The following is a 26,538-nucleotide window of genomic DNA, read 5'->3' as shown; positions in this document are numbered from 1 at the left end:
ACTCTCTCGCACACTCTCTCGCACACTCTCTCGCACACTCTCACACACACTCACTCTCACACACTCTCACACACACTCACTCTCACACACACTCACTCTCACACACACTCACTCTCACACACACTCACTCTCACACACACTCACTCTCACACACACTCACTCTCACACACACTCACTCTCACACACACTCACTCTCACACACACACACTCACTCACTCACACACTCACTCACACACTCTCACACACACTCTCACACACTCTCACACACTCTCACACACTCTCACACACTCTCACACACTCTCACACACTCTCACACACTCTCACACACTCACTCTATACATTCTTACACAAAAATTGACTTCCTGTTTCGAATGCGCATGCGTCGCGTCTGAGCGCGTTGTTGTCTTTGGAGCTCCATCGATTGATTTATAATTCTTGATTTCTCTTTAAACTCACTTACAACGAACATTTTCTATTTTTCTCACCTCATAGTTATAACGCGGATTGTTGAGCAGACGTGTCTCAAGCCTAGTGATCCAACGCTGGATACTCTTATAGGTTACGTCCGTGGATCACGGCTGAACGCGTCTTCTCCGCACTCATTTACAAACAAACATTTTTTTTTTTTTTTTTTTCTCTCGCCTATCGTGCGTCTACTCTACACCCGTACCCGTAAAAAGACGGATTATATCCAAGACTTGAGCCATAAATTAGTATTAATATTGATAGCATCACTGGTAGCGTCGTTGCTAACTTAACTTACTGTCCATCTGTTAAAATGGCGAATATATCAAATGTAAGTAGTCTACCTTTTGGTGCAGGTGAGGACACATTTGAGCTGCACGCGGTACAGTCTGAGCTGGAAGCTGTTGAGAAACAGATCCACGACCTTTTAGTGAGAAAAGCCGAGCTGATAGACCGGCGGTTAGCTCTTGAAACATCGCGCGCCGAGGCACACAAATCAGAGACTAACGTTACTAACCCGCTGACTCCGACCTCGTCTACTCCGTGCGTTCCTCAACATCGGTCCCGAACGTCGAGGTCGCGATCAGCCATGGTCTCGTTCACTCCGGCTCCAACATGCCATCACGAAGCCTGGATTTTTCCGCAGCGGAAGACGCGAGCCAGGTCTAGACCAAGAAAACTCTCTCCGACCCTCCCGGTTTTCGAGATATCCACACAAAACCGCTTCTCCCCTCTTCGCGAAACAGAACGCGATGCTGTGATCATCGGCGATTCCATCGTTTGACACGTACACGCTACGTTAAATAAAAGTAAGGTGCATAATCACTGCTTTCCTGGTGCTCGCGTTTCTGAAATCGCTGCTCACGTTCCAGAGATTCTGAACGAGCGCGTCGGAACTGTGGTCCTGCACGCGGGAGGGGCAGACATCAGACTGCGCCAGACGGAGGTTCTGAAGAAAGACTTCAGGAATCTGATCGATACGGTACACAGCACATCGCCTGATATAACGATTATTGTGTCAGGACCGCTTCCCACGTACCGACTAGGTCATGAAAAGTTTAGTAGATTATTCGCGCTAAATGAATGGTTAATGTCATGGTGCAATGAGCAGAAACTTCTCTTTGTAAATAATTGGAATCTGTTTTGGGAGCGTCCTAGGCTTTACCGTGCTGATGGCTTACACCCAAGCAGATTCGGATCGGATCTTCTGTCAGATAACATCTCCAAAATGTTAAATACCTTTTGACTAGTAACCAAAAGTCCAAATCATAGTCTCTGCTGCACCAATTTAACTGATATAAATAGTGTAGAACATTGCATAGAAACTGTGTCTATTCCTCGTTTAGTGAGATCAAATAATAAATCTACTGCAGGATCTAGAAAAAATCTAATTGTTATTAAACCAGAAAATGTTGCTATTGGTAATCAAAAACAATTTCTAATGCTAGGTCTTCTAAACATTAGATCACTCACACCTAAGGCAGTTATTGTAAATGAAATAGTCACAGATAATAGCTTCGATGTACTTTGCCTTACTGAAACCTGGCTTAAACCAAATGATTATTTCGGTCTAAATGAGTCTACTCCATCAGGATACTCCTATAAGCACGAGCCCCGTCTGATTGGTCGTGGCGGCGGTGTTGCAACAATCTATAGAGATTTTCTCAATGTTACTCAGAAAACGGGTTATAAGTTTATTTCATTTGAAGTACTTGTACTAAATGTTACGCTCTTAGATGTTCGAAAAACATCCCTATTATCTCTAGCCTTGGCTACCGTATATAGACCGCCTGGGCCTTACGCTGATTTCCTAAAAGAGTTTGCAGATCTTCTCTCAGACCTATTAGTTAACTTCGATAAAGCATTAATTGTTGGAGACTTTAATATCCATGTAGATAATCAAAATGATGCGTTAGGGGCTGCGTTTACAGATTTATTAAACTCCTTTGGGGTCAAGCAAAACGTTACCGGACCAACTCATCGATTTAATCATACACTCGATTTAATTATATCACATGGAACCGATCCAACCGATATAGATATCATTCCACAAAGTGACGATGTCACTGACCATTACATGGTAACTTGCATATTACGTACTCCTGTAATATATCATGCTGCGCCGCGTTATCGATTAGGCAGAACAATCCTTCCATCCACCATAGATAATTTTTCAAACAGCTTATCGGATCTGTCTCAGCTGCTCAGTGAACCCAAACAAACAGATGAACTTGAGGAATTAACTAGCACTTTGAGCACCATTCTCTCTGGATCATTGGATATTGTTGCGCCTATTAGATTAAAAAAAGGTCAGAGAGAAAAGTAAAGCACCATGGTACAACAATACTACGCGTGTTCTAAAGAGAGAAACCCGTAATTTAGAGCGTAAATGGAAACAAACTAACTTAGAGGTCTTTAGAATCGCATGGAAAGACAGTATGTCATGTTATAAAAAGGCCCTAAAAGCGGCCAGGGCTGAGCATCTCCGCAAACTAATAGAAAACAACCATAACAATCCTAAGTTCTTATTTAACACCGTGGCGAGACTAACAAATAAACAGATGACTCCTGAACAAAATATTCCATTACAGTTTAGTAGTAATGATTTCATGAAGTTCTTCACTGAGAAAATAGAAAACATCAGAACCACAATTGTAAACGTTCAATCCTCAATCGCGCCTTATAATTCAGCCTCAATTATCACCCCGCAAGAACAATTACAGTGCTTTACAACTATAGAACAAAAAGAGTTAAATAAACTTTTTACTTCATCTAAAACAACAACATGTTTACTAGATCCTATACCAACTAAACTATTGAAAGAAGTGTTACCTGTAGTGGAAGAGCCTCTCCTCAATATTATTAACTCGTCTTTATCTTTAGGTTATGTTCCAAAAACATTTAAACTGGCAGTTATAAAACCTCTCATTAAAAAAACACAATTAGATCCGAATAATCTAGTAAATTATAGACCCATTTCAAATCTACCTTTTATGTCTAAAATACTAGAAAAAGTTGTGTCCGCTCAACTGGGCTCTTTCTTACAAGAAAATGCCGTCTATGAAAAGTTTCAGTCTGGATTCAGGCCGCATCATAGCACTGAAACTGCGCTCGTTAAAATCACAAATGATTTACTTTTAGCTTCTGACCAAGGCTGTATCTCAATACTAGTTTTACTTGATCTTAGTGCTGCGTTCGATACTATAGATCACATAATACTCTTAGATCGACTACAAAACTATACCGGTGTTCAAGGACAAGCATTAAGCTGGTTCAGATCATACCTATCTGACCGCTACCATGTTGTTTATTTAAATGGAGAAAAATCTATCATAACTCCAGTAAACTATGGAGTGCCGCAGGGATCTGTGTTAGGCCCTCTATTATTCTCAATATATATGCTGCCACTTGGAAATATTATAAGGAAACATGGAATTAGTTTCCATTGTTATGCTGATGACACTCAAATCTATATTTCATCACGGCCGGATGAAAACGCTAAATTATCCAAATTGACAGAGTGTGTTAAAGATATAAAAGATTGGATGACGCGTAATTTTCTTTTATTAAATCCAGACAAGACAGAGGTACTACTTATCGGTTCAAAAAACCACCCACAAAACCTCTCACAATACAACTTTAACATAGTAGGATGCCCTGTTACTTTATCCTCTACAGTAAAAGACCTGGGTGTTATATTAGACTGCAACCTGTCTTTTGAAAATCATATTCCATATGTAACAAGAACAGCCTTTTTCCAACTTAGAAACATTACGAAGCTACGTAAAATGCTATCAGTTTCTGATGCAGAAAAGTTAGTTCATGCGTTCATGACTTCGAGACTAGATTACTGTAATGCGTTATTAGCCGGTTGTCCTGCATCCTCAATAAACAAGCTACAGTTAGTCCAAAATGCCGCCGCTAGAGTTCTTACTAGATCAAGAAAATATGATCATATAACACCGATTTTATCATCACTACATTGGTTACCTATAAAGTCCTGTATTAATTACAAGGTATTGCTACTGACTTATAAAGCCCTAAACGGCTTAGCTCCAGTTTATTTAACGGATCTTCTATCGCCCTATAATCCATCGCGCTCCCAGTTTAAAACTAGATTAAAGACGCATCTCTTCAGCCAGGCATTCATATAATACTTTTAATCTTACAGTTAAATCCGACCTCTAGCTTATAAACGCCAGAGGAGAACTGGCCCCCGACTGAGCCTGGGTTCTCCCAAGGTTTTTTTTTTCTCCATTAGGTCACCTGATGGAGTTTTTCGGTTCCTTGCCACTGTTGCCTTTGGCTTGCTCAGTTGGGGATATTTAATTTAATTAATCAATCTACGATACTATTGATCAGCATTACCAAACGTAGACGTTCCACTAGAAACAAACATTGATGTATTGTTCTAATTTATTGCTGTGAAGCTGCTTTGATACAGCCTGTGTTGTGAAAAGCGCTATATAAATAAACTTGACTTGACTTGACTCTCACACACTCACTCTCACACTCACACACTCACACTCACACACTCACACTCACACACTCACTCTCACACACTCACTCTCACACACTCACTCTCACACACTCACTCTCACACACTCACTCTCACACACTCACTCTCACACACTCACTCTCACACACTCACTCTCACACACTCACTCTCACACACTCACTCTCACACACTCACTCTCACACACTCACTCTCACACACTCACTCTCACACACTCACTCTCACACACTCACTCTCACACACTCACTCTCTCACTCTCACACACTCACTCTCACACACTCACTCTCACACACTCACTCTCACACACTCACTCTCACACACTCACTCTCACACACTCACTCTCACACACTCACTCTCACACACTCACTCTCACACACTCACTCTCACACACTCACACTCACACACTCACACTCACACACACTCACACTCACACTCACACACACACTCACACTCACACTCACTCACTCTCACACACACTCACTCTCACACACACTCACTCTCACACACTCACTCTCACACACTCACTCTCACACACTCACTCTCACACACTCACTCTCACACACTCACTCTCTCACACACACTCTCACACACACTCTCACACACACTCTCACACACTCTCACACACTCTCACACACTCTCACACACTCTCACACACTCTCACACACTCTCACACAAACACTCACTCACTCACTCACACACACACTCACACACACACTCACACACACACTCACTCACTCTCTCACTCAAACACACACTCACTTTCACTCAAATACACACTCTCACTCACTCTCACTCTCTCACTCACTCTCACTCACTCTCACTCTCACTCACTCTCACTCACTCTCACTCACTCTCACTCACTCACTCTCACTCACTCTCACTCACTCTCACTCACTCTCACTCACTCTCACTCACTCTCACTCACTCTCACTCACTCTCACTCACTCACTCACTCACTCACTCTCACTCACTGTCACTCACTCTCACTCACTCTCACTCACTCTCACTCACTCTCACTCACTCTCACTCACTCTCACTCACTCTCACTCACTCACTCTCACTCACTCTCACTCACTCTCACTCACTCTCACTCACTCTCACTCACTCTCACTCACTCTCACTCACTCTCACTCACTCACACTCACTCACTCACTCACTCACACTCACTCACACTCACACTCACTCACACTCACTCACACTCACTCACACACACTCACTCACACTCACTCACACTCACTCACACTCACTCACACTCACTCACACTCACTCACACTCACTCACACTCACTCACACTCACTCACACTCACTCACACTCACTCACACTCACTCACTCACACACACTCTCTCACTCAAACACACACACTCTCTCACTCAAACACACACACTCTCTCACTCAAACACACACACTCTCTCAGTCAAACACACACACTCTCTCAGTCAAACACACACACTCTCTCAGTCAAACACACACACTCTCTCAGTCAAACACACACTCTCAGTCAAACACACACTCTTAGTCAAACACACACTCTCTCAGTCAAACACACACTCTCAGTCAAACTCAATCGCGCACTCACTCGCGCACTCACACACACTCACATACAAACACACACAGTATGTATAAGGTTACGTAGTGAAAGTATAAAGGAATGTTAATTATATATATATATATATATATATATATATATATATATATATATTAAAAACTATTTATTTGTTAAATTATTATTATTAACAAGCATCTGAAAAGCAAGAAAGACGACAAACGAGCACAAGCGTCTCTCAGCCGCGGTGAATGATGAGATTCTCTGAAGAGCACACCATTAAAACAGTAATTACACGTATTCAGCCCATGCTCAATCAGCTGGAGATGCCTAACGAGAGCGAGAGATGAAGCATTAACGAGGAGGAGTAGATCCCGGAGAGCAGGAACACGTGTGGGAATATGGCCCACATACCAGACACGAGGAAAACACACACTTCCATCGGCCTCGATTCGCCAGCCTCTAAATGAGAACTTATCATTGTAACCAGGGTTTGAAATGAACTTTTTGAATGAACGATTTGGCTACAAAATTTTTAAGTTGCCGGCCATTCAGAACTTCTACTGTCCAAAAAAAAAGAAGAAAAAGAAACGAGCAAGATTAACTGCATCACAGCTTATATATATATATATATATATATATATATATATATATATATATATAATAAAGTCATACCGCCTGCAGAAACAGGAAAACACTTCCATCGGCTTCTTAATGAGGACTTATCATTTGTATCTGTATGTGTCGGTGTGTTTGCAAGCATTTTAGTTCTGCTTCTGTCTTTGAGTTTGTAACCAGGAGTTTCATTGATCGAGTTGTTGCATCCAATGTTCCTTTCGTTAATGAGTCCGCTTGTGTTTTAAAGCCCTGTGTTTGTGCAGTTCATTTGTCTATTCTCGTCTCATTATGCAGTTGTTCTTTTCCTGAGTCATAGTTTTCTGAGCGCAAATCTACAACATCCAGCGATTAGATCCAGATCTTGGTTTTCCATGTATTTGACAATCACACATGCCTGTTAACTGCCCTTTTTGAGCACAGATCTGAATGGTTTGGAAACTTACCTGAGGTTGGTCTCTTTTTAAGCCTCTGGTGCTTATCGGTAGGAAAAAAGGTACGTTTTTATTTTTTACTTCATCGGAATGGTATTTAACTTAGTAAAGGTTTTGGCACTTGATGTGTGAACACAAGATCATGGACATGATTTGAAAAGGTTAAATGGTCCTGATAAAAACTTGTGTTCACACTTGAGTTCCTCGCGGTCAGAAATGACGCATTGGAAAAGAATGGAGACGAGTTTACTCTAGTGGAAGCGTATGGCTTTTATGGCGTATGGCTTTTATGGCTTTGATTTTGAGTAAAACGTGTTTTTGAAAAAATATATTTCATATAAAAATTGAAAATAGTAATTGTGTGGTTATTTTCATAACAATAAACATAAAATTCTAGTTAAGTTCATTTTTCTTTAAACTTTTTTTTTCACTTCAGCAATAATCTGCCAAGTGTCGTCTTTAAAAAGAGACCAAACTTCAGTCTGCAAATCCAAAGCATTCAAGATTTATGACAGTTTGAGCTGGAAATTGTATTTAATTTATGCTCAAAAAGTGAATAAATGGATCATAAAGCATAAATATAATTCAGTACCATAAATCCCATTAAAATACAAAATAATAAAAAACACTATCATACTAAAATATAGTACATTAATTTTATTGAATTTATTTTACGATTTTTTATTTTATTTATTTCTCCTTCCCTGAACTTTGTTACAGTTTCGTTTGATCGCTTACATTCACATTATGGAGTGAAACGGGGTGTAATTTGATGAAAGACTGACTGTACAATCATGACAACAGTCCAAAAGAATAGAGAAAAGTGCCTAGTAATCCCAATCTATCATATTTACTAACGGCGTAATGAAAGAATCACACACACATCGAATGAAACCAGAACAGAAGAGCTCTTTCCTCTCCAGACTCTGACGTGAAGTTCGGCTGTGAACGAGCAGCTTTAACTGGATCTGTGCGTGTGTTTCAACTTAATCTGATATCGCCAGACAGAAAACATCCTTCACGTTCAGCCCACACACACACACACACACACACACACACACACACACACATCCCAGTCTTAAAGGGACAGTTCTGCTAAAAATGTTCTGTCATCATTGTGTTGATCCAAACCTGCATGACTTTAAACAGCAGATATTTAACAACGTCTCATAATGAGTTATACATATTTCAGTGGTGAACTGCTCACCTGAAATGTTTCTTAAACCACTATAAAGAATCATAACAGTGGTCCATATTTTAGTGTCCTGAAGTCATGTGACAGATTTATGTCATACAGATTGGCTTTTGTGTTTGTCATAATAACAACATGAGATTTGAGAGTTTTGGCAGAGTCTGTTCCTCAAACAACGATTACATGTTGTGTTTACGGTATTTCTGTCGTGTCTGAGGCTTGACACACACCATCACTGTCACTGTGTGGAAAAGAGCCTCACGAAGAATCTAATATTGAGTCTCGTGTCTGTGTTTGTGCTGGAGGCGGAAGACTGTCAAAGGTCATCAGAGATAGAGGAGAAAAACAAGCTGGCTGTGGCTGTCTGTGTGTGTGTGTGTGTGTGTGTGTGTGTGTGTGTGTGTGTGTGTGTGTGTGTGTGTGTGTGTGTGTGTGTGTGTGTGTGTGTGTGTGTGTGTGTGTGACGAGGGAAGCACAAGACAAAAAAGAAAAACCAGTGAGAATTAATGAAGGAGAGGTGCCGTATCTGATGACCAGTGTTACTTTAGTATCATTAAGATATTTTAGTACATAAAGTATAAAACTTGTTCCGCTCAACTGAGGTTGATAATCGTTTTATCCGATAAGAAGAAAAGAACATAAACTACGACAGAAACACATTTACTGAACAAATCCCTCAAATCCAGGTCCGGATCTACCATAGGGGCAATCTGGGGACACGTGCCCAGGGGCCCTTGCGCAGAGAGGGGCCCTCCGTGATCGGAGTTTTTTTTTTTTGTGCGCCACGTACGCTGCTACATAAAAATAGTATTGCTTGGCCTCGATCTTGATAATTATCCAATCCAAGTGTATATTACATTATATGATCTCTTATTCATGCAAATGCTTTTAAACAATTCATGTGCGATAAGACTAAAGTGTGACTGTGACACACACACACACACACACACACACACACACACACAGAAAGATGCGCGCGCGCACACCAGTATCGTGCGCACAGACAACACGCCAGAAATACAGTTATCTTTCATGCTTGAACTTACAATAACACACACAATTATGCCAAAATGTCCGATTTGTCGAGTATCTTAATAACATAAGAGCTGTCTTATGATGAACGTGAAGAATTGTGAGAGAATAATCTCCGTCAGGTGGTCTTAAAGAGACAGCAGCCAATAAAGCTTTCTGTCAGTAAAGTTAATCAAAGAACAAAAAGAACAGAGAAAATGACTCACTGCTGTTGACTAAAGGTTTTTTTTTTTTTTTTTTTGCTATAATAAGGATTAGTCTATATTTAATTTATAATTTATGCAGTGCAGTTTGATAACTTTATTCAATTTCGGTATATGTCCTAGGTCTACCTGTTAGACAGGCACAGGTAAATATGACATTTATATTTTTAACTCTTGTATTATTGAGACATATAACAATATTTATTTTTTTTAAAATATTATTTTAATTTGAAAACACAGTGCATTTAGTTGTTGTTTCTAGTTTGAGTTGAGAAATAGGCTACGAATTTCAGCATTATCACTAATCTGTGTGTGCATTTTACAGGAAATAAGCAAGTTAACTCATGAAACCATTTGTTTACTATATCGCAATCGCATATCGCAATATTGACCTCAATAATCACAATATGACATTTTCCCCAAATCGTGCAGCCCTACTTTTCAGAAATGTTTATTTTGGATCATTGTCTTGTGAACTAGTCATTCAGCTGTGTGTGTGTGTTCCTTTGGAGGGTGTGTTTGTCAGGTAGGGGAGGGGAGGGGGGGCCCATGAGCTTCAGTGCCCAGGGGCCCCTGAGGATACTAATCCAGCCTTGCTCATGTGACTCAGCGGAGACTGGGATTGGATAACTGGAGTAACCAGCGGACCAATGGCGTCGCAGCGTCTCTAATGTTGGTTTGGCGTTTCTGGAAGTGTGTGATCAGGATGATTTGGTGTAATTCCCTCAGAAGCGTCTCACACACACAAGTGTGTTCCCGAACGCCAGCATCCGAACGCCAGAGAACACGACAGCGTTTACTGTGTTTCGTCTGACGCTCGAGACACACTCGTTCATGATGGAGGGAACAAGAGACCGATCGCAGAAACTTACAGTTTATTACTGATATTCTGCAGCAGTTTCTGTATTAGTGATGATTTTGTTCTCTTGAACACATGAGATGGAAACACTGCTTTATTTAAGTTTTATGCACTATTCCAGTTTTACAACATTACTACAGACTGCATCTTCAGTGAAGGACACATTATGAATCGCACTGCTGAATTATTGATACCGAGAGAGAGAGAGAGAGAGAGAGAGAGAGAGAGAGAGAGAGAGAGAGAGAGAGACTCTGTGAGCTTGATAAGTGTTTCACAGCTGAGTCTTTACCTCCTTCATTAAAGGAGCGGACATGCAAATTCACGCACACACACACACCACAGTGTTATCAAATACAAATGACAGTCTCACTAAGCAAATGTGAAATGTTTATTCTCAGCTCATGCATATTTGATTTCAATAACATATCTGAGCGTGTGTGTGTGTGTGAGTGTGAGTGTGTGTGTGTGTGTGTGTGTGTGTGTGTGTGTGTGTGTGTGTGTGACGCGCTTCACCCTGCGGCTTCAGTCGACACGTTATCGAGGTCAGCGTGAGGATCTTCTCATGTTTTCTCGACACGATTATTGTAAACGCATGTACAAGTGCTCATCTCTACTGATACAGCGTTTCTTTATTAAAAATTCAAGGAAAAATTCACCCTAAAATGTAAAGGCTGTCGTCACACTCAGTTTCTTTCTTCTGTGCAACACAAAAAGATTTTAAAGAAACTTCACACAGCTCTTGTTTGTACAATGAAATATGTTTGCAAAATATGAGTGATAAAAGTGTAAGTTTCTGTAATGTGGCTCTTTTTCCCCCCATCATAAATGAATGTGTCTCAGAGTGTCAGATATATACAGTATGTGTGTGCGTGCACATATACTCACACACATATATTATATAAACACAAACTTTTATGTTAGATGCGATTAATTGATTTTTAACAGCGCTACTAAATAGTAATTGTCTTTTAAACAATTGTCTTTTATGGTCTTTTATTCATTTTGCAGTGCTTAATAATTTTACTTATTTGATCATTTAATTGATAATTCTTGTATGTAAAAGAGTTGCATGAGGATTTTAACAAATGAACATGAAAAATATAAAAAGATCAGCCTACAATAGAACATAAGGGAGTAAATGACGTCATTTTAGTTTTTTTTAATCACAATGATCTTCTTTTTGGACTCTATGTTTAAAAGCAGGGCCAATGTGAGTCCCAGAATCCCTCGGGACGCTTCATGTGAGGATCATCATGAGGAATAACTCAGCGTCCCTGCACAGCGAATACGAGTGAGGGAATCTGCTGAAGGATGAGAACATCAAACGCTCAGATCTCCTGCGGGAGGATCCTGATAATGAAGTGCGTATGATCATCATATCCTGATAACACTGGCTGATATCTGAGGAAAGCAGACTAACGTACTGTTGTTCTTTTTAAAAATCCCCCAAAGTACAACTCGTCCTTCAGTTTGTTCGGACTTCTGTTTTCTGTAATGTACACTGTTAAATTTACGGTAAAAACGGCAGCTTCTGTTGCCAGAAATTTACCGTAAAAAATACGGTAGAAACATTTTAGGTTTTACAGACTTAACTTAAATTTACAGTTAAAAAACGTATTTCAATATCTGATATGTTCCGTATGAAATGTTAATTTACCGACTTATTGAAGTACTAATTTCTGTTTTGAATCATTGTAATACACTGACAACCACCAATCACAGCAGTGACGAGAGTCACATGATCGATCAAAGCTCATCACAAGCAGATTTTCCACAAGATCGTTAATACTCATATAGAAGCTGCACAGAGTCACTCACACACACACTAATGTTAACGCACATGAAATTTAAAAAATGCAATAAACAATAATTTAACAACATTAAATGTAGCATAAAAACCTAATGTACATAACTGATTAGAAAAAAACTAAGAAAAACTATGAAGAAACAGTTATTTCAACAAAAATACATTAAATGTGTAGTGTCACGCAGGGAATTGTGGGAATGTTATTTCGCTGTAAAAAAATTATACAATGACTTGTTCTTTTTCACTTCCAAAAACTGCATGTAAAATTACATTAAAGGGGTGGTATAAATCCCTTTTCACAAGATGTAAAATAAGTCTCTGATGTCCCCAGAGTGTGTGTGTGAAGTTTTAGCTCTAAACACCCCACATATATTTTTATATAGCATGTTAAAATGGTCACTTTTTGAGGGTGAGCAAAAACACACGTTTTTGTGTGTGTCCCTTTAAATGCAAATGAGCTGCTGCTCCCGGCACAGGGGGCGGAGCTACAACAGCTTGTGTTGTTTTACCTCACACACACACACACACACACACACACACACACACACACACACGCACACACGCGCACACACACACACGCACACACGCGCACACACACACACACACACACACACACACACACACACACACACACACACACACACACACACACACACACACACACACACACACACACACACACACACTTCAAAAACTTTTAGCCTTTTATGTTCAAACCGGAGTCAATGATGGAGAGACTCTAGAAGAAGAGGCAACATGTAGAAGCAACAGGACATTTCTGAATGATTAGTTGATGAATTTATGAAGTTAATGTGTATCTTCTAGTCATTGATTAGCATATTCTGTCTTGATAATCTATAAACCGTGTTCAGGGGGCGGGGTTTATGTAAATTCTAGGGTTGGTGATGTCACTAACCCGGGAGGAATGTGGTGTAGTCTCTACCAGCCGTTTGTTGTAGTTCTTAAACAGTGATTTCTGTAAAAGCAAATCTCTCCCTTTGCTCTGAACTTTGAGCGTCGGAACTTCAACATTACACATTAACTAAAGTTAGAGAAGTCAAATCATAATCAACCACCCCTACGCTTAGATCTATCACAGTTATTGACCGTATACGGAAGTACGGAAACTGTCTTTTACCGTTAAAATCACGACCATTGTTTACAGTGTACGATCTTATCCTGAACAACTCAACACAACTGAACTAAACCCGACTCAACACAACTCAACACGACTCGACAACTCAACACGACTCAACACAACTGGACTCGACTCGACACGACAACACGACTCGACTCGACACGACAACACGACACAACTCTGACAGTAATTCCTCCTGGAGATTAATAAACATTCATCAAACACACTGTTTATCATCTATTGGATTGTCACTGTAATACAGGATTATTGGAGAACGTTTGAGAACATGATTAAAGACCTGAGAACTCTGAACATTCTATTAACGTCACTGGGAGAACCGTTGTTCGTAACGACTCGACTCGACTCAGCACAACACACCTCAACACACCTCAACACACCTCAACACACCTCAACACACCTCAACACACCTCAACACAACTCAACACAACTCAACACAACTCAACACCACAACAAAACTGAACAACAACACAACACAACTGAACAACAACAACACAACACAACTGAACCCAACACGACTCAACACACAACTCAACACAACTCAACACACCTCAAAACAACTCAACACACCTCAACTCAACACGCCTCAACACAACTCAATACAATTCAACACACCAACACAACTCAACACAACACAACTCAACACAACAAAACGGAACTCAACACAACACACCTCAACACAACTGAACTCAACACGCCTCAACACAACAACACAATTCAACACACCAACACAACTCAACACAACACAACGGAACTCAACACAACACACCTCAACACAACTGAACTCAACACGCCTCAACACAACAACACAATTCAACACACCAACACAACTCAACACAACACAACACACCTCAACACAACTCAACACAACACACCTCAACACACCTGAACTCAACACGACTCAACACACCTGAACTCAATAACACAACACAACTGAACCCAACACGACTCAACACACAACTCAACACAATTCAACACAACTCAACTCAACTCAACACAATTCAACACACCAACACAACTCACCTCAACACAACGGAACTCAACCCAACACGACTCAACACACAACTCAACACGACTCGACACGACTCAACACAATTGAACTCAACACGACTCAACACGACACTACTCAACACAACTCAACAACTCATCACAACACAACACAATTGAACTCAACACAACACAACTCAACACAACACAATTCAACACAACTCGACACAACACGACAACACAACACAACACAACACAACACAATTGAACTCAACACGACTCACAACACAACTCGACACAACACGACAACACAACAGGACTCAACACGACAAGACACGACTCGACTCGACACAACTCAACACAACTCAACACAACTCAACACAACTCAACACAACACGACTCGACACGACACGACTCGACACGACTCGACACGACACGACACGACTCGACACGACTCGACACGACTCGACACGACTCGACACGACTCGAAACGACTCGACACGACTCGAAACGACTCGACACAACACAACACAACACAACACAACTAGGCCTGTCACGATAACAAATTTTGCTGGACGATAAATAGTCCAAGAAATTATCGCGATAAACGATAATATTGTCGTTCTGAGACCATTTTCATTTCATATAATTATAATGGCATAATAATGCAGGTACACCTTTTCAACGATCTATAAACTTTTATTTCTAAAGAATATTAAACATTGAAAACGGAAAACATTTTAAATATCCCAAAAAATGAACAAAACAACCAAAAACAATGAAAGCAATGGACTCTTAGTGTCTGTTAACAAAATAAATGTCTGTTAATAAATAAAATGAAACAAAATTGCACTTCAAAAAATATTAAACATTAGGCTTTAGACATTATTAAATAGTGATACATTCCATAACAGGCAAAACTGACAGTTAGGACCTTTGTAAACAAATAAAAAAAAGCCTCAACAAGCCATATCGCACAATTTTGCACTGTTACTCCTGTTACTTTGTCCTCCTGTTACTTTGTCAAGTGATTGTGTACTGTCGGGAAGACGGAGACGCACTTTATTGCGTGCATGCTACGCACTGAAAATACTTGGTTAGGATTAGGGGTGAGGAGTGCGTGCGTATTACACGCCATAAAGAGCGTATCATATGCACGCAAAAACTATTTTTGGCGTATAAATGGCACGAGAAATAACATTCGTGGTATAGATACGCATTTTCATGTGATCGGGCTCGCTGTCGCAACTCACAACTAGCGTCTTCTCTCTCTCCCGGCAGTAGCCGCAAACACTCCCGCCGGCGCTTTCCCACACAAAGACCATGTGACTGACAAGCGCCGCGGCGCCGCCTTCTCACACAAAGACCATGCAACTGACAACAAGAGGGTTCACTCCTCCTATACGCTAAAGAACCGAGCGAGAGTGGTCATCCAGTCTCTTTGGTAGAGAGAGAGAGACGAGGAAAACAAACAAGCATGCAAATGGAATTATCGCGGCCGGAAAAATTATCGAGCTCATTTTTTTTTATCGTGCGATTAATCGACTTATCGACTATCGCGACAGGCCTAAACACAACACAACACAACAACTCATCACAACACAATTGCACTCAACAACGTGACTCGACACGACTTCGACACGAAACGACACACCTGAACTCAACACAACACACCTGAACTCAACACACCCCGCACACAGCTGTAATTACGTCCACATTGATTAGCGCAGTGATCATGCGTAACAGAGGTAAGTGTAAGTCAGTACTGTAACTAAATGGGTCATTCCACACTCGCTCCATATGATCATAAACCCACAGTGAACTGACCTCGTTTCTGGCGTTCGTGACACGTTCTGCCCTACAGCAGACTTCAGGTCTCGTCTTTCAATGTGACACATTCAGTTCCAGCACAATCCAACTGATAAAGAACCATAATTCCCCTGGATTTCCATAATCCTCGCTAATGAACCAATTAAACAGCAAATGATGTAATTGGCAGGTTTTGTTCAAAGAGACCGTAGCGGATCTCTACACTTGCATTGTTGCATGAATTGCATTTGAAATATAACACACAATTTGCATTTGCGTTGCGTAACTTCAGAACAATCAGTATGGTCTGCCTTCTGTATTAATAAGTATGGCATACTACACTTTTAAACATACAATACCCAGTAAAAGTGAACTTAGATGAAGAATAATGCATGTTTTATTATCAATTACCATTAATAAATACATATAGATTGTGGCTGCATTCTGAAACTCATAATCTGCATATAATACACTGCAAAAATGCTTTTCTTACTTAGTATTTTTGACTTGTTTCCAGTCCAAATATCTAAAAATTCTTAAATCAAGATGCATACTAGATGAGTAAAATGCCATAAGATTTTATGTCTTGTTTTCCGAGGGAATTAAGTGAGTTTTTGCTTAAAACAACCAAAATTATCTGACAATGGGGTCAGAAAAATAATCTTAATTTAAACAGAAACAGGATTATTTTCCTCACCCCATTGCAGATCATTTTGCTTGTTTTAAGCAACTACTCACTTAATTTTTACTTATTTCCCCAGAAAACAAGACATAATATCTTATGGCATTTTACTATTGTAAATGCATCCTGATGTAAAAAAAAATTATTTTATTTTTTATATATTTGGACTGGAAACAAGACAAATATACTATGTAATAAAATCATTTTCTGCAGTGTACAGATGACACACACATTTAGGTGTAAGCAAGCATTCACCAAACACCTAAAGCTCATCTGTCAGTCAGATGTTCCTCACTGCTGTTACATCAGAAACACTGCATCTAATGAACTGTTTAAAAGTCATAACCAGTGTTTAATAACGCCATGATGCGAGTGCACGTGAGGTTTGGTGATGTTGTGAGTGTTATAATGTGCAGTTTGAGCTCTCACCATCCTCTTTGTCGTCGAACACGGGTCTCTTGGATGAACTGTTCGCTCCCATCCTCTTCTTCCACTTTCCCCAGTGAAACATTGATGCTCTGATCTCATTCCTTTCAGCGCGACTGAACCTGATGCTGCTGATGCTCTAAAACACGAGCATCTGTGAGTGAGGAACACCGAGGATCTGCTCCAGAGATCACACACACACACATACACACACACTGACTCGAACTGAATACGAGCTTCAGCGCCGGCGCGTTTATATGAACCTCCCCTGCGCGAGACTCGGGCACGCGCGCGCGCTCGCGACACTGAACTGTACAAATGGTTTTTTTATTTTTTTTTATTATTTTTTTCTGGTGATTTTTATTATTCTTTTTTTTATTATTGCAATAACAATAACAATAGAGGAATACAGAGTCATACAACGTAATGGCATATGAACATAATGACATACATTTTTTTCTTATCATTGAGATTACAGTTTTTGTTAATATTTCAGTTTGTAATTTGATATTTTCTATTTCATTTTTAATTAAAGTTAGTCATTTTGTTATTTTAGTAATTTTGTAGTTGTTTAAAATGTTAAAATGTAGTTGTTATGTTTTTTTTTTACTTGGTAGAAAGGTTGCCTTAGCAACTTAAAAAAAAAATATTTTATTTCAGATATATAAAATGTTTTTTATAGTTTTAGTTAACTAGTTTAATAACCCTGCTGATCGTTAAAAAAATATATATACTTCACAAAGATGAGATTGTTTTCGTTCTTTATAATACAGCCTAATATTTTTTGACATTAATAATTATGCTTTACCACATTTATGCATTTTGTCACATGGCCAAACATTTAGTCAGAATAAATACTTCATATAGACCTAATCTATTGACAATTACTTCATTATGGGGTATTTTCTTTCATTTTAATTGTATGTTTTGGTTTAAATAACTGTACTTTGCTGTTTCACAGATAACTTATTTACGATTACTTCTCTGTTTATTTCAAACGCGTTTGGATGTTTGTCCTTCGACGCTCACCGTAGTGGTTTCGCTTTCATGTACCGTCACCATAGCAACGACTCACAACATCCCATCCGACAGTCAGATGTAAATATATGCCTACACCATAACCTTTCAACAGGAATATGATCGATTATGATGACGAGAGGCTGGACTGTGCAGAAAGAGCAGTGATGCTGCACATGCGCAGAAGAGGACTGAAGAACATCCCCGATTCTGTGCTACAGATGACGCATCTACAGGTGATTCTCAAACATTAATACACACATAAAACATTAACAACTATAACAAGACATCCAAAAAGATAGTAACCTAAAGGAAATCAGGTTTACAATACATAAGGAAAGAAAAGAAAAACGAAAACAACAGGCAATATATAATACTATTGATTTAAATCGAAATTAAGAAAATAAACAAATTAATCATTAATTAGTATTTAAATAAAGACAGCATATAATTTCAAATGTCATTAAGCTTCAACTCTTTAGCGTATAAGATTGTAACGTTATCTCTACATTTTTTGTTATTAGTACATTAGAGAGACTCAATAAATGAAAATTAGCCATAAAGACAAGGTTTAGAATTAAGTTAACTATTTTACTTTTATGAATACCAAGTAATATCATATGGTTCATCATAAAATTAACAGAAGCACCTTTTGATTCAAAATATGTAATAACATCTTTGGATGTTTTCACAATTATAACCAGAAAATCTAATATTCCAGAAAAATGTCCCACAGGGGATCGATGCACTCCTTCAGTGTGATCGCATCGTGACGTCATTTCCGGTACAGTTCATCTCATGAAAGTGCGTTATCTAAAGCATGAATTGTATTTAATGTGCAATTTATATGTAATTTATGACGTATCCACACCATTAATCCTACACTGCAAAAAATGCTTTTCTTACTTAGTATTTTTGTCTTGTTTCCAGTCCAAATATCTAAAAATGTTTAAAGGGGTGGTTGATTATGATTTGACTGTTCTAACTTTAGTTAGTGTGTAATGTTGCTGTTTGAGCATAAACAACATCTGCAAAGTTACAACGCTCAAAGTTCAAAGCAAAGGGAGATATTTGCTTTTTTAGTGACATCACCAACCCTAAAATTTACATAAACCCCGCCCCCTGAACACAATTTATAGATTATCAAGACAGAATATGCTAATCAATGACTAGAAGATAACTACACATAAACTTCATAAACTCATCAACTAACCGTTCAGAAATGTCCTGTTGCTTCTACATGTTGTCACTTCTTCTTGAGTCTCTCCATCATTGACTCCGATTTGAACATAAAAGGCTAAAAGTTTTTGACATTTTCTGGATACATGCTGTTGTAGCTCCGCCCCCTGTGCCGGGAGCAGCAGCTCATTTGCATTTAAAGGGACACACACAAAATGGTGCGTTTTTGCTCACCCTCAAAAAGTGACAATTTTGTATAAAAATATCTGTGGGGTATTTAGAGCTAAAACTTCACACACACACTCTGGGGACATCAGAGACTTATTTTACATCTTGTGAAAAGGGTATTATACCTCCCCTTTAAATCAAGATGCATTTATACATAGATATTATGTCTTGTTTTCTGGGGAAATGAATACAACTGAAGTGAGTTGTTGCTTAAAAAAAGCTAAATGATCTGCCAATGGGGTGAGAAAAATAATCCTGTTTCTGTTTGAATTAAGATTATTTTTCTGACCCCTTTGGCAGATAATTTTGCTTGTTTCAAGCAAAAACTCACTTAATTTTGATTAAGTCCCCTGGAAAACAAGACTTAGCCTACAATCTTACGGCATTTTACTCATCTAGTAAATGCATTTTGATTTAAGAATTTTTAGATATTTGGACTGGAAACAAGAGAAAAATACTGAGTAAGAAAAGCATTTTTGCAGTGTACCTAAGGGGTTAGTGCGTATCATATGCACGTAAAAACTATTTTTTGCGTATAAATTGCACGATAAATACAATTCGTGCTGTAGATCCGCACTTTCATGAGGTGGTGTTGGATATTCTGTGTTGTAGAGCCTGTATCTGGAGGGTAATGAGATCTGCGGGCTCCCAGAGCGCTTCTTCAGCAGTTTCCCGTCTCTGCTCTGGTTGGATGTGAGGAATAATCAGATCTCAGCTCTTCCAGCCGCTGTCGGACAGCACATGTGAGTCGAACTAGCGTTTTAAAAGGATAGTTTGTGTTAAATATTTCCGTTCCACTGCACTACTTTCCAACTGTTTTCAAATGTAAACAGGCGCTTGTTAAAAAGGTTGTATCTTTCTGTCCCTCTAGTGGTTAAACACAAAACTGCATGCTTTTTGCAGAAGAACATTGTTTTGGTTGTGCTTCGGATGAATATTTCTCATAAAACATATGGAGATCTCAAACTGACTAGAAGACGTTACTGTAGTTTTGCCCATTAATAAACACGATACTTCCTTGAGAATAAACTCCAGCACAGCAACCATAATGACATGATCTTCACGATAGATAATGCTTTACAGTGAACTCTGTTAGAGAGACACATATGAGTTAATCTGTTCAATAGAACACCTTTCTCTCCTGTTGAGTAATAAAACACCATCATCTCCGCGACGCTTTTACAACATTTACAAATCCCTCAGTTCTCTCCATCTCCTGAAGCCGAGCTGATGTTGGTTCTTGTTTTATTACGAGCTCTGTCTCGTTCTCTATTTCTCCAGTAGACTCTCCTCTGTTCGGCGTTTGTTTAAAACATGTGATTCTCTAGAGGTTAAAAGTAGCCGGAGCAACTTTTCCCGATTTACGGATGTGACGAGTGACGTATGAGACAATTTCCCGCCAAAACCATCCCGACAGCTGTATAATATAAACACTTATAACAGGCTTACCATAGTGAATCAGGGTAAGAAAAATAAACAATTTTGTAAGAAGGATTGGTGATGTATTGACTCATTATTTAAATTTTGTTAAAGTCCCCCTGTAGTCAATTATTATATCCCTTAAAACTCATCTTTGATCACCAAAATGACATATTTAAAAAAAAATCCTTTAAAAAATGTCTTCATGTCTTAAAATATCTTGACTGTAACTCGACACCCTTGCCTCATTTAGTATATGCGGTTCTATGAATATGCAAATGAGCCCCGCCTCCACTCACTCACTCAGCTCAGAGATCCACTGGTTGACGATCACACGTTGATCTGATTGGTTACAAGGTAGTTTGTGAAGTCAGAAACACCAGCGATTTCAAAGCGTGTGTTTGAGACTGTCTTTGGTTCACTGCAGTTTTAAGGAGGAAATACTCAGCAATGCTGTCGACTTATGAACTTACACATGCTTTGTCTTAAAGCGTATTAAAAACACCACATAGGCATATAAACAACATTAAAAGCTGGATTTTCACCACAGGGGGACTTTAACTTTAAAAGAAGTTCATCTTTTGCACCTCGAGACGTTGCATTTTTCACCCTTTCCACTGTTTTCAGGTCAGGTCTACATTCAGGTCAGTAGAACGAACAAAAGCACAAAGTCTAGAGACGCGTTTTTTAAAAGTTGAACTTCTTTTAACTCGAGCGCTGCACTTTTGGAACGCCGTGTCACGAGCGAGACGCAATGGTTAAATAAATACAAAAAGACAAAAAATATAACGATGATGATGTGAATGATTTTATCATGCAACAAGAGAGAGTGGGGTGATATAAAAGAAACGAGCTCAGATATGAAGGAAATCATAGTCTTCCTCTGTAGCTTTGTCTCATTTTCCCGTGTAAAGTTAATCTTATTTCAAGATACATTTATTTGAGAAGGAAAATTACTTAGGCCTACTTGTCGTTTTGTGAAAAGTGATCTTCCAATGAGGTCAGACAAATAATCGGTAACTCTTTACTTAAAGCCTTTTATATAATGCATTATAAAAGTTGTTAAATGCATTAATTATGTCTTCTTATAATGCATTGTATGATCTCATGAATAATTATAACCACAGTTATAATACCTTCTGTCATGTCTTTAGAAAGTAAAGCATTGAAACACACGACAAACAACCAATTTCAGATGTAACAAGGAATCTGCAAATATTATAATGCATTTTAACTTTGGTTACAATTATTTATTAAAAGATATACTGCATTATAACGTACATTATGAATACATGTATGCATTAAACATGGCTTTAAATAAAGTGTTTCCAAATAATCTAATGTTTTTATGTTTTTTTCTGACTCCATTGGCAGATATTTGTTCTTATTTTAAGACTAAACTCACTTCATTTTGATGCACTTTCATTAAACAAGTTTTAATATCTTCAGTCATTTTGCTTCTTCTCTAGTTAATGTATCCTGATTTAAGAATGTTTAGAATTTTGTAATCTAAACATAATTTTATGTGCAATGTGATCAATGTTACAGCTTTAGACACAAATATTAGATCACAGAAAATGCTCTTCCTCCTCAGTGTTTCTGTCTTGGTTTCCAGCACTAATATCTAAACATTCCTAAATCAAGATTAGGGCATTCATTCTTAAGCTATTCGATATATTTGTGCATGTTTTATCAACTCTTGTGTTTAAGGTGCTTGAAGACGTTCCTCTTGGAGGGAAACCCGATCACAGCGCTTCCCCCAGAGCTGGGTACGTCACGTCACGTCAAGTCAAGTCAAGTCTCCTTCATTTATACAGCGCTTTAACAATATAGATGTTTCACAGCAGCTTTACAGTGATAACAGGAGATTAACAGTAACAGAGATTGTTTAGGCTTTACAGCAGATCTAGAATAAAGTTATTGTCCAGATAAAGTTAGTTTTGATTCACTTCCGTTGTAAAGATCATTAGTTATTAACTCAGGGGCCGCTAACACACACCGCTCTACAGAAAACAGAAACTTTTAATGTGTTCTGGCCGTTCATTCACACACAACAGTGTTCGGGAACACAAACTGTGAAACAGGACAAACCCAAACACTGGATTAAAAATGTAATTTAAAATTTTAACCCAATCGCTGGGTTTGTATTTGACCCAAAGTTGGGTTGAAACAACCCAGCATGCAAGCGGTGAATCAGCGAATCTGCGTCTAATACAGAGGACACACTGCAAAAAATGCTTTTCTTACTCAGTATTTTTGTCTTGTTTCCAGTCCAAATATCAAACATTTCTTAAATCAAGATCCATTTAATAAAGTAGTAAAATGCCATAATATATTATGTCTTGTTTTCTGGGGAAATAAATAAATATTAAGTGATTTATTGCTTAAAACAAGCAAAATGATCTCCCAATGAGGTAAGAAAAATAATCCTGTTTGTGTTTGAATTAAGATTATTTTTCTGACCCCATTGGCAGATCATTTTGCTTTTTAAGATAATATCTTATGGCATTTCACTCATCAAGTAAATGCATCTTGATTAAGAATTGTTAGATATTTGGACTGGAAACAAGACAAAAATACTAAGAAAAGCATTATTTGCAGTGCGTGATGAAGATGAAGACGAAGATGTGTGTGTGATGTGACTCTTCTCTTCTTCTACAGGGAATCTGATCTCACTGAAGGCTTTGAGTCTGAGGAACTGCCCGATCACTTTCCCTCCTCGAGACGTTCTGGACCTCGGCCTGCCGAAGATCCTACAATACCTGCGATGTGCTCAACTAGGTGAAGGTGAAAAGCACCTGCGTGTGTGTGTGTGTGTGTGTGTGTGTGTGTGTGTGTGTGTGTGTGTGTGTGTGTGTGTGTGCTTGCCATCTGTGGCTTTGGATAAAAAGCATGGCCTGCCTCAAAAATAGCTCCTTGCCCTGGTTCTGCCTGACGGGTGTGAGTCTCTGTTCCCTTGGAGACGCTGAGATTCTGGCGCTTCAAGTCCAGCGAAAACCATCAATAACCCCGTATACACACTGCAAAAATACTCTTCTTACTTAGTGTTTGTGTCTTGTTTCCAGTCCAAATATCTAAACACTCTTAAATCAAGATGCATTTACTAGATGAGGAAAATGACAAGACATTATGTCTTGTTTTCTGGGGGAATTAATCAAAATTAAGTGAGCTGATGCTTAAAAAAAACTAAATTATCTTCCAATGGGGTGAGAAAAATAATCTTAATCCAAACACAAACAGGATTATTTTTCTTACCCCTATTGGCAGATCATTTTGATTGTTTTAAGCAAAAACTCACTTAATTTCTATTTATTTCCCCAGAAGACAAGACATAATATCTTATGGCTTTTTCCTCATCTAGTAAATGCTTCTTGATTTAAGAATCTTTTGATAGTTGGTCTGGAAACAAGACAAAAATACTGAGTAAGAAAAGCTTTTTTTGCAGTGAAGACTGACTCTAATTACACTAACGAGTGTTCAACTCGGCTCTCATCTGATTATGTGTTATTATGGGGAACGATGCTGAGATCTTAATGAGGCTGAAGATGAAAATCAAACGATCAGCAGGAACACTGGCCTAAAAACTGAAGTTTATTACATGATTTTCCTCTCTGGTCCTCTCTCGAATTCCAGTTTTATTTTCTACTAACTAAAACAATTTACTTATCGGTTTTAATCTCATTCCTTTAATTTAGTATATCAATTAAAAAAATTTCAGTCATAACTTTTATTTATAATGTGCCTAATTTTGACTTCATCTCATCATTTTGATTTAGTATGTCATAATTTTGACTTTATTTCATAATTCTGTCATATTTTCGACATTTTGTCATAATTTCAATTTATGTCATAATTATGACTGTCATAATTTCAACATTTTGTCATAATTTTGATTTAGTGTCATACTTTTGACTTTAAATCTCATTATTTTGATTATGTCATAATTTTGACTCTAATCTCATAATTTTGATTTAGTGTCATAATTTCGACATTTTGTCATAATTTCAACTTTTTATCTCATAATTCTGACTGTTGTAATTTCAACATTTTGTCATAATTTTGATTGTGTCATAATTTTGACATTAAATCTCATTATTTTAATTTAGTATGTCAAAATTTCAAGTTTTTATCTCAATTTCAATTTATCTCATAATTGACTTTCATCTCATAATGTTCATTTAGTATGACATAATTTTGACTTTTCATCTCATAATTAAGAGACTAATATTAAAACATTTTGACTATCACTGTATTATAGTGTCAGTTTTAGTTAACATTAACAACACTGGATTGAAACCATTTGAAACGTTGAAAAATATTAAAAGTTTTAAGTGTGAGAAGTAATTTAGTGATCAAAGCACTAGTAAATAGATATTTGCATCTGATTTATTAATGTTTTAATATTTGTGCTGGAAAACCAGACAGAAACACTGAGGCAGAAGAAGATTCTAGTGTAATACTGATGAGTGACATAACAAAAACCACTAATAAATTAAGTTTTCATGTTAAAAGTAAGCTGAGCGTGACCTCGATGCTCATGTTTGATTATAATCTCGTCTCGTGTGTGTGTCTGTGTGTGTGTGTGTGTGTGTGTGTGTGTGTGTGTGTGTGTGTGTGTGTGTGTGGGTGTGTGTGTGTGGGTGGGTGTGTGTGTGCGTGTGTGTGTGTGTGTGTGTTCAGAATCAGAGGTGGACAAGCTGTGTTTCTCGAGTCTGGATGTGTGTGAGGAGGACGATCCCGATACCCAGATCTTCCAGGAGCTTCGGCACAGGATCATCCTGATGGAGAGGAATGAATTACACACACACACACCAGAAGCAGGTACAGACACACACACCTGAAGCAGGTACAGACACACACCTGAAGCAGGTACAGACACACACACCTGAAGCAGGTACAGACACACACACCTGAAGCAGGTACAGACACACACCTGAAGCAGCTACAGACACACACCTGAAGCAGGTA

The 26,538-nt window shown here is 38.5% G+C and overlaps 2 protein-coding genes across 2 annotated transcripts in view; one reads left to right on the top strand and one right to left on the bottom strand.

Moving 5' to 3' along the window:
• Positions 1-17,954, bottom strand: part of stk32c (serine/threonine kinase 32C) — a 95,569-nt gene extending 77,615 nt beyond the window's left edge. Inside the window, exon 1 of the mRNA XM_081350504.1 lies at positions 17,731-17,954. Within this exon, the coding sequence (XP_081206630.1) occupies positions 17,731-17,812 (82 nt within the window). The 5' untranslated portion in view covers positions 17,813-17,954. The remainder of the gene's footprint in view (positions 1-17,730) is intronic.
• A 909-nt stretch (positions 17,955-18,863) lies between these two features.
• Positions 18,864-25,757, top strand: LOC308682143 (leucine-rich repeat-containing protein 27-like; the record flags this gene model as incomplete). Its single annotated transcript, XM_081351633.1, has 5 exons — positions 18,864-18,980; positions 20,764-20,894; positions 23,281-23,339; positions 24,232-24,357; positions 25,753-25,757. The coding sequence occupies 5 exons, from the start codon at positions 18,864-18,866 to the stop codon at positions 25,755-25,757; spliced, it is 438 nt and encodes a 145-aa protein (XP_081207759.1).
• Between the last annotated feature and the right edge of the window lie 781 nt (positions 25,758-26,538).

Source organism: Scardinius erythrophthalmus (assembly GCF_964197995.2).
Source record: "Scardinius erythrophthalmus genome assembly, chromosome: 21".
In the NCBI taxonomy this organism is placed as follows: Eukaryota; Metazoa; Chordata; class Actinopteri; order Cypriniformes; family Leuciscidae; genus Scardinius; species Scardinius erythrophthalmus.
The sequence above is the reverse complement of the archived record's forward strand: the minus strand, read 5'-3'. Positions and strand labels throughout refer to the sequence as shown.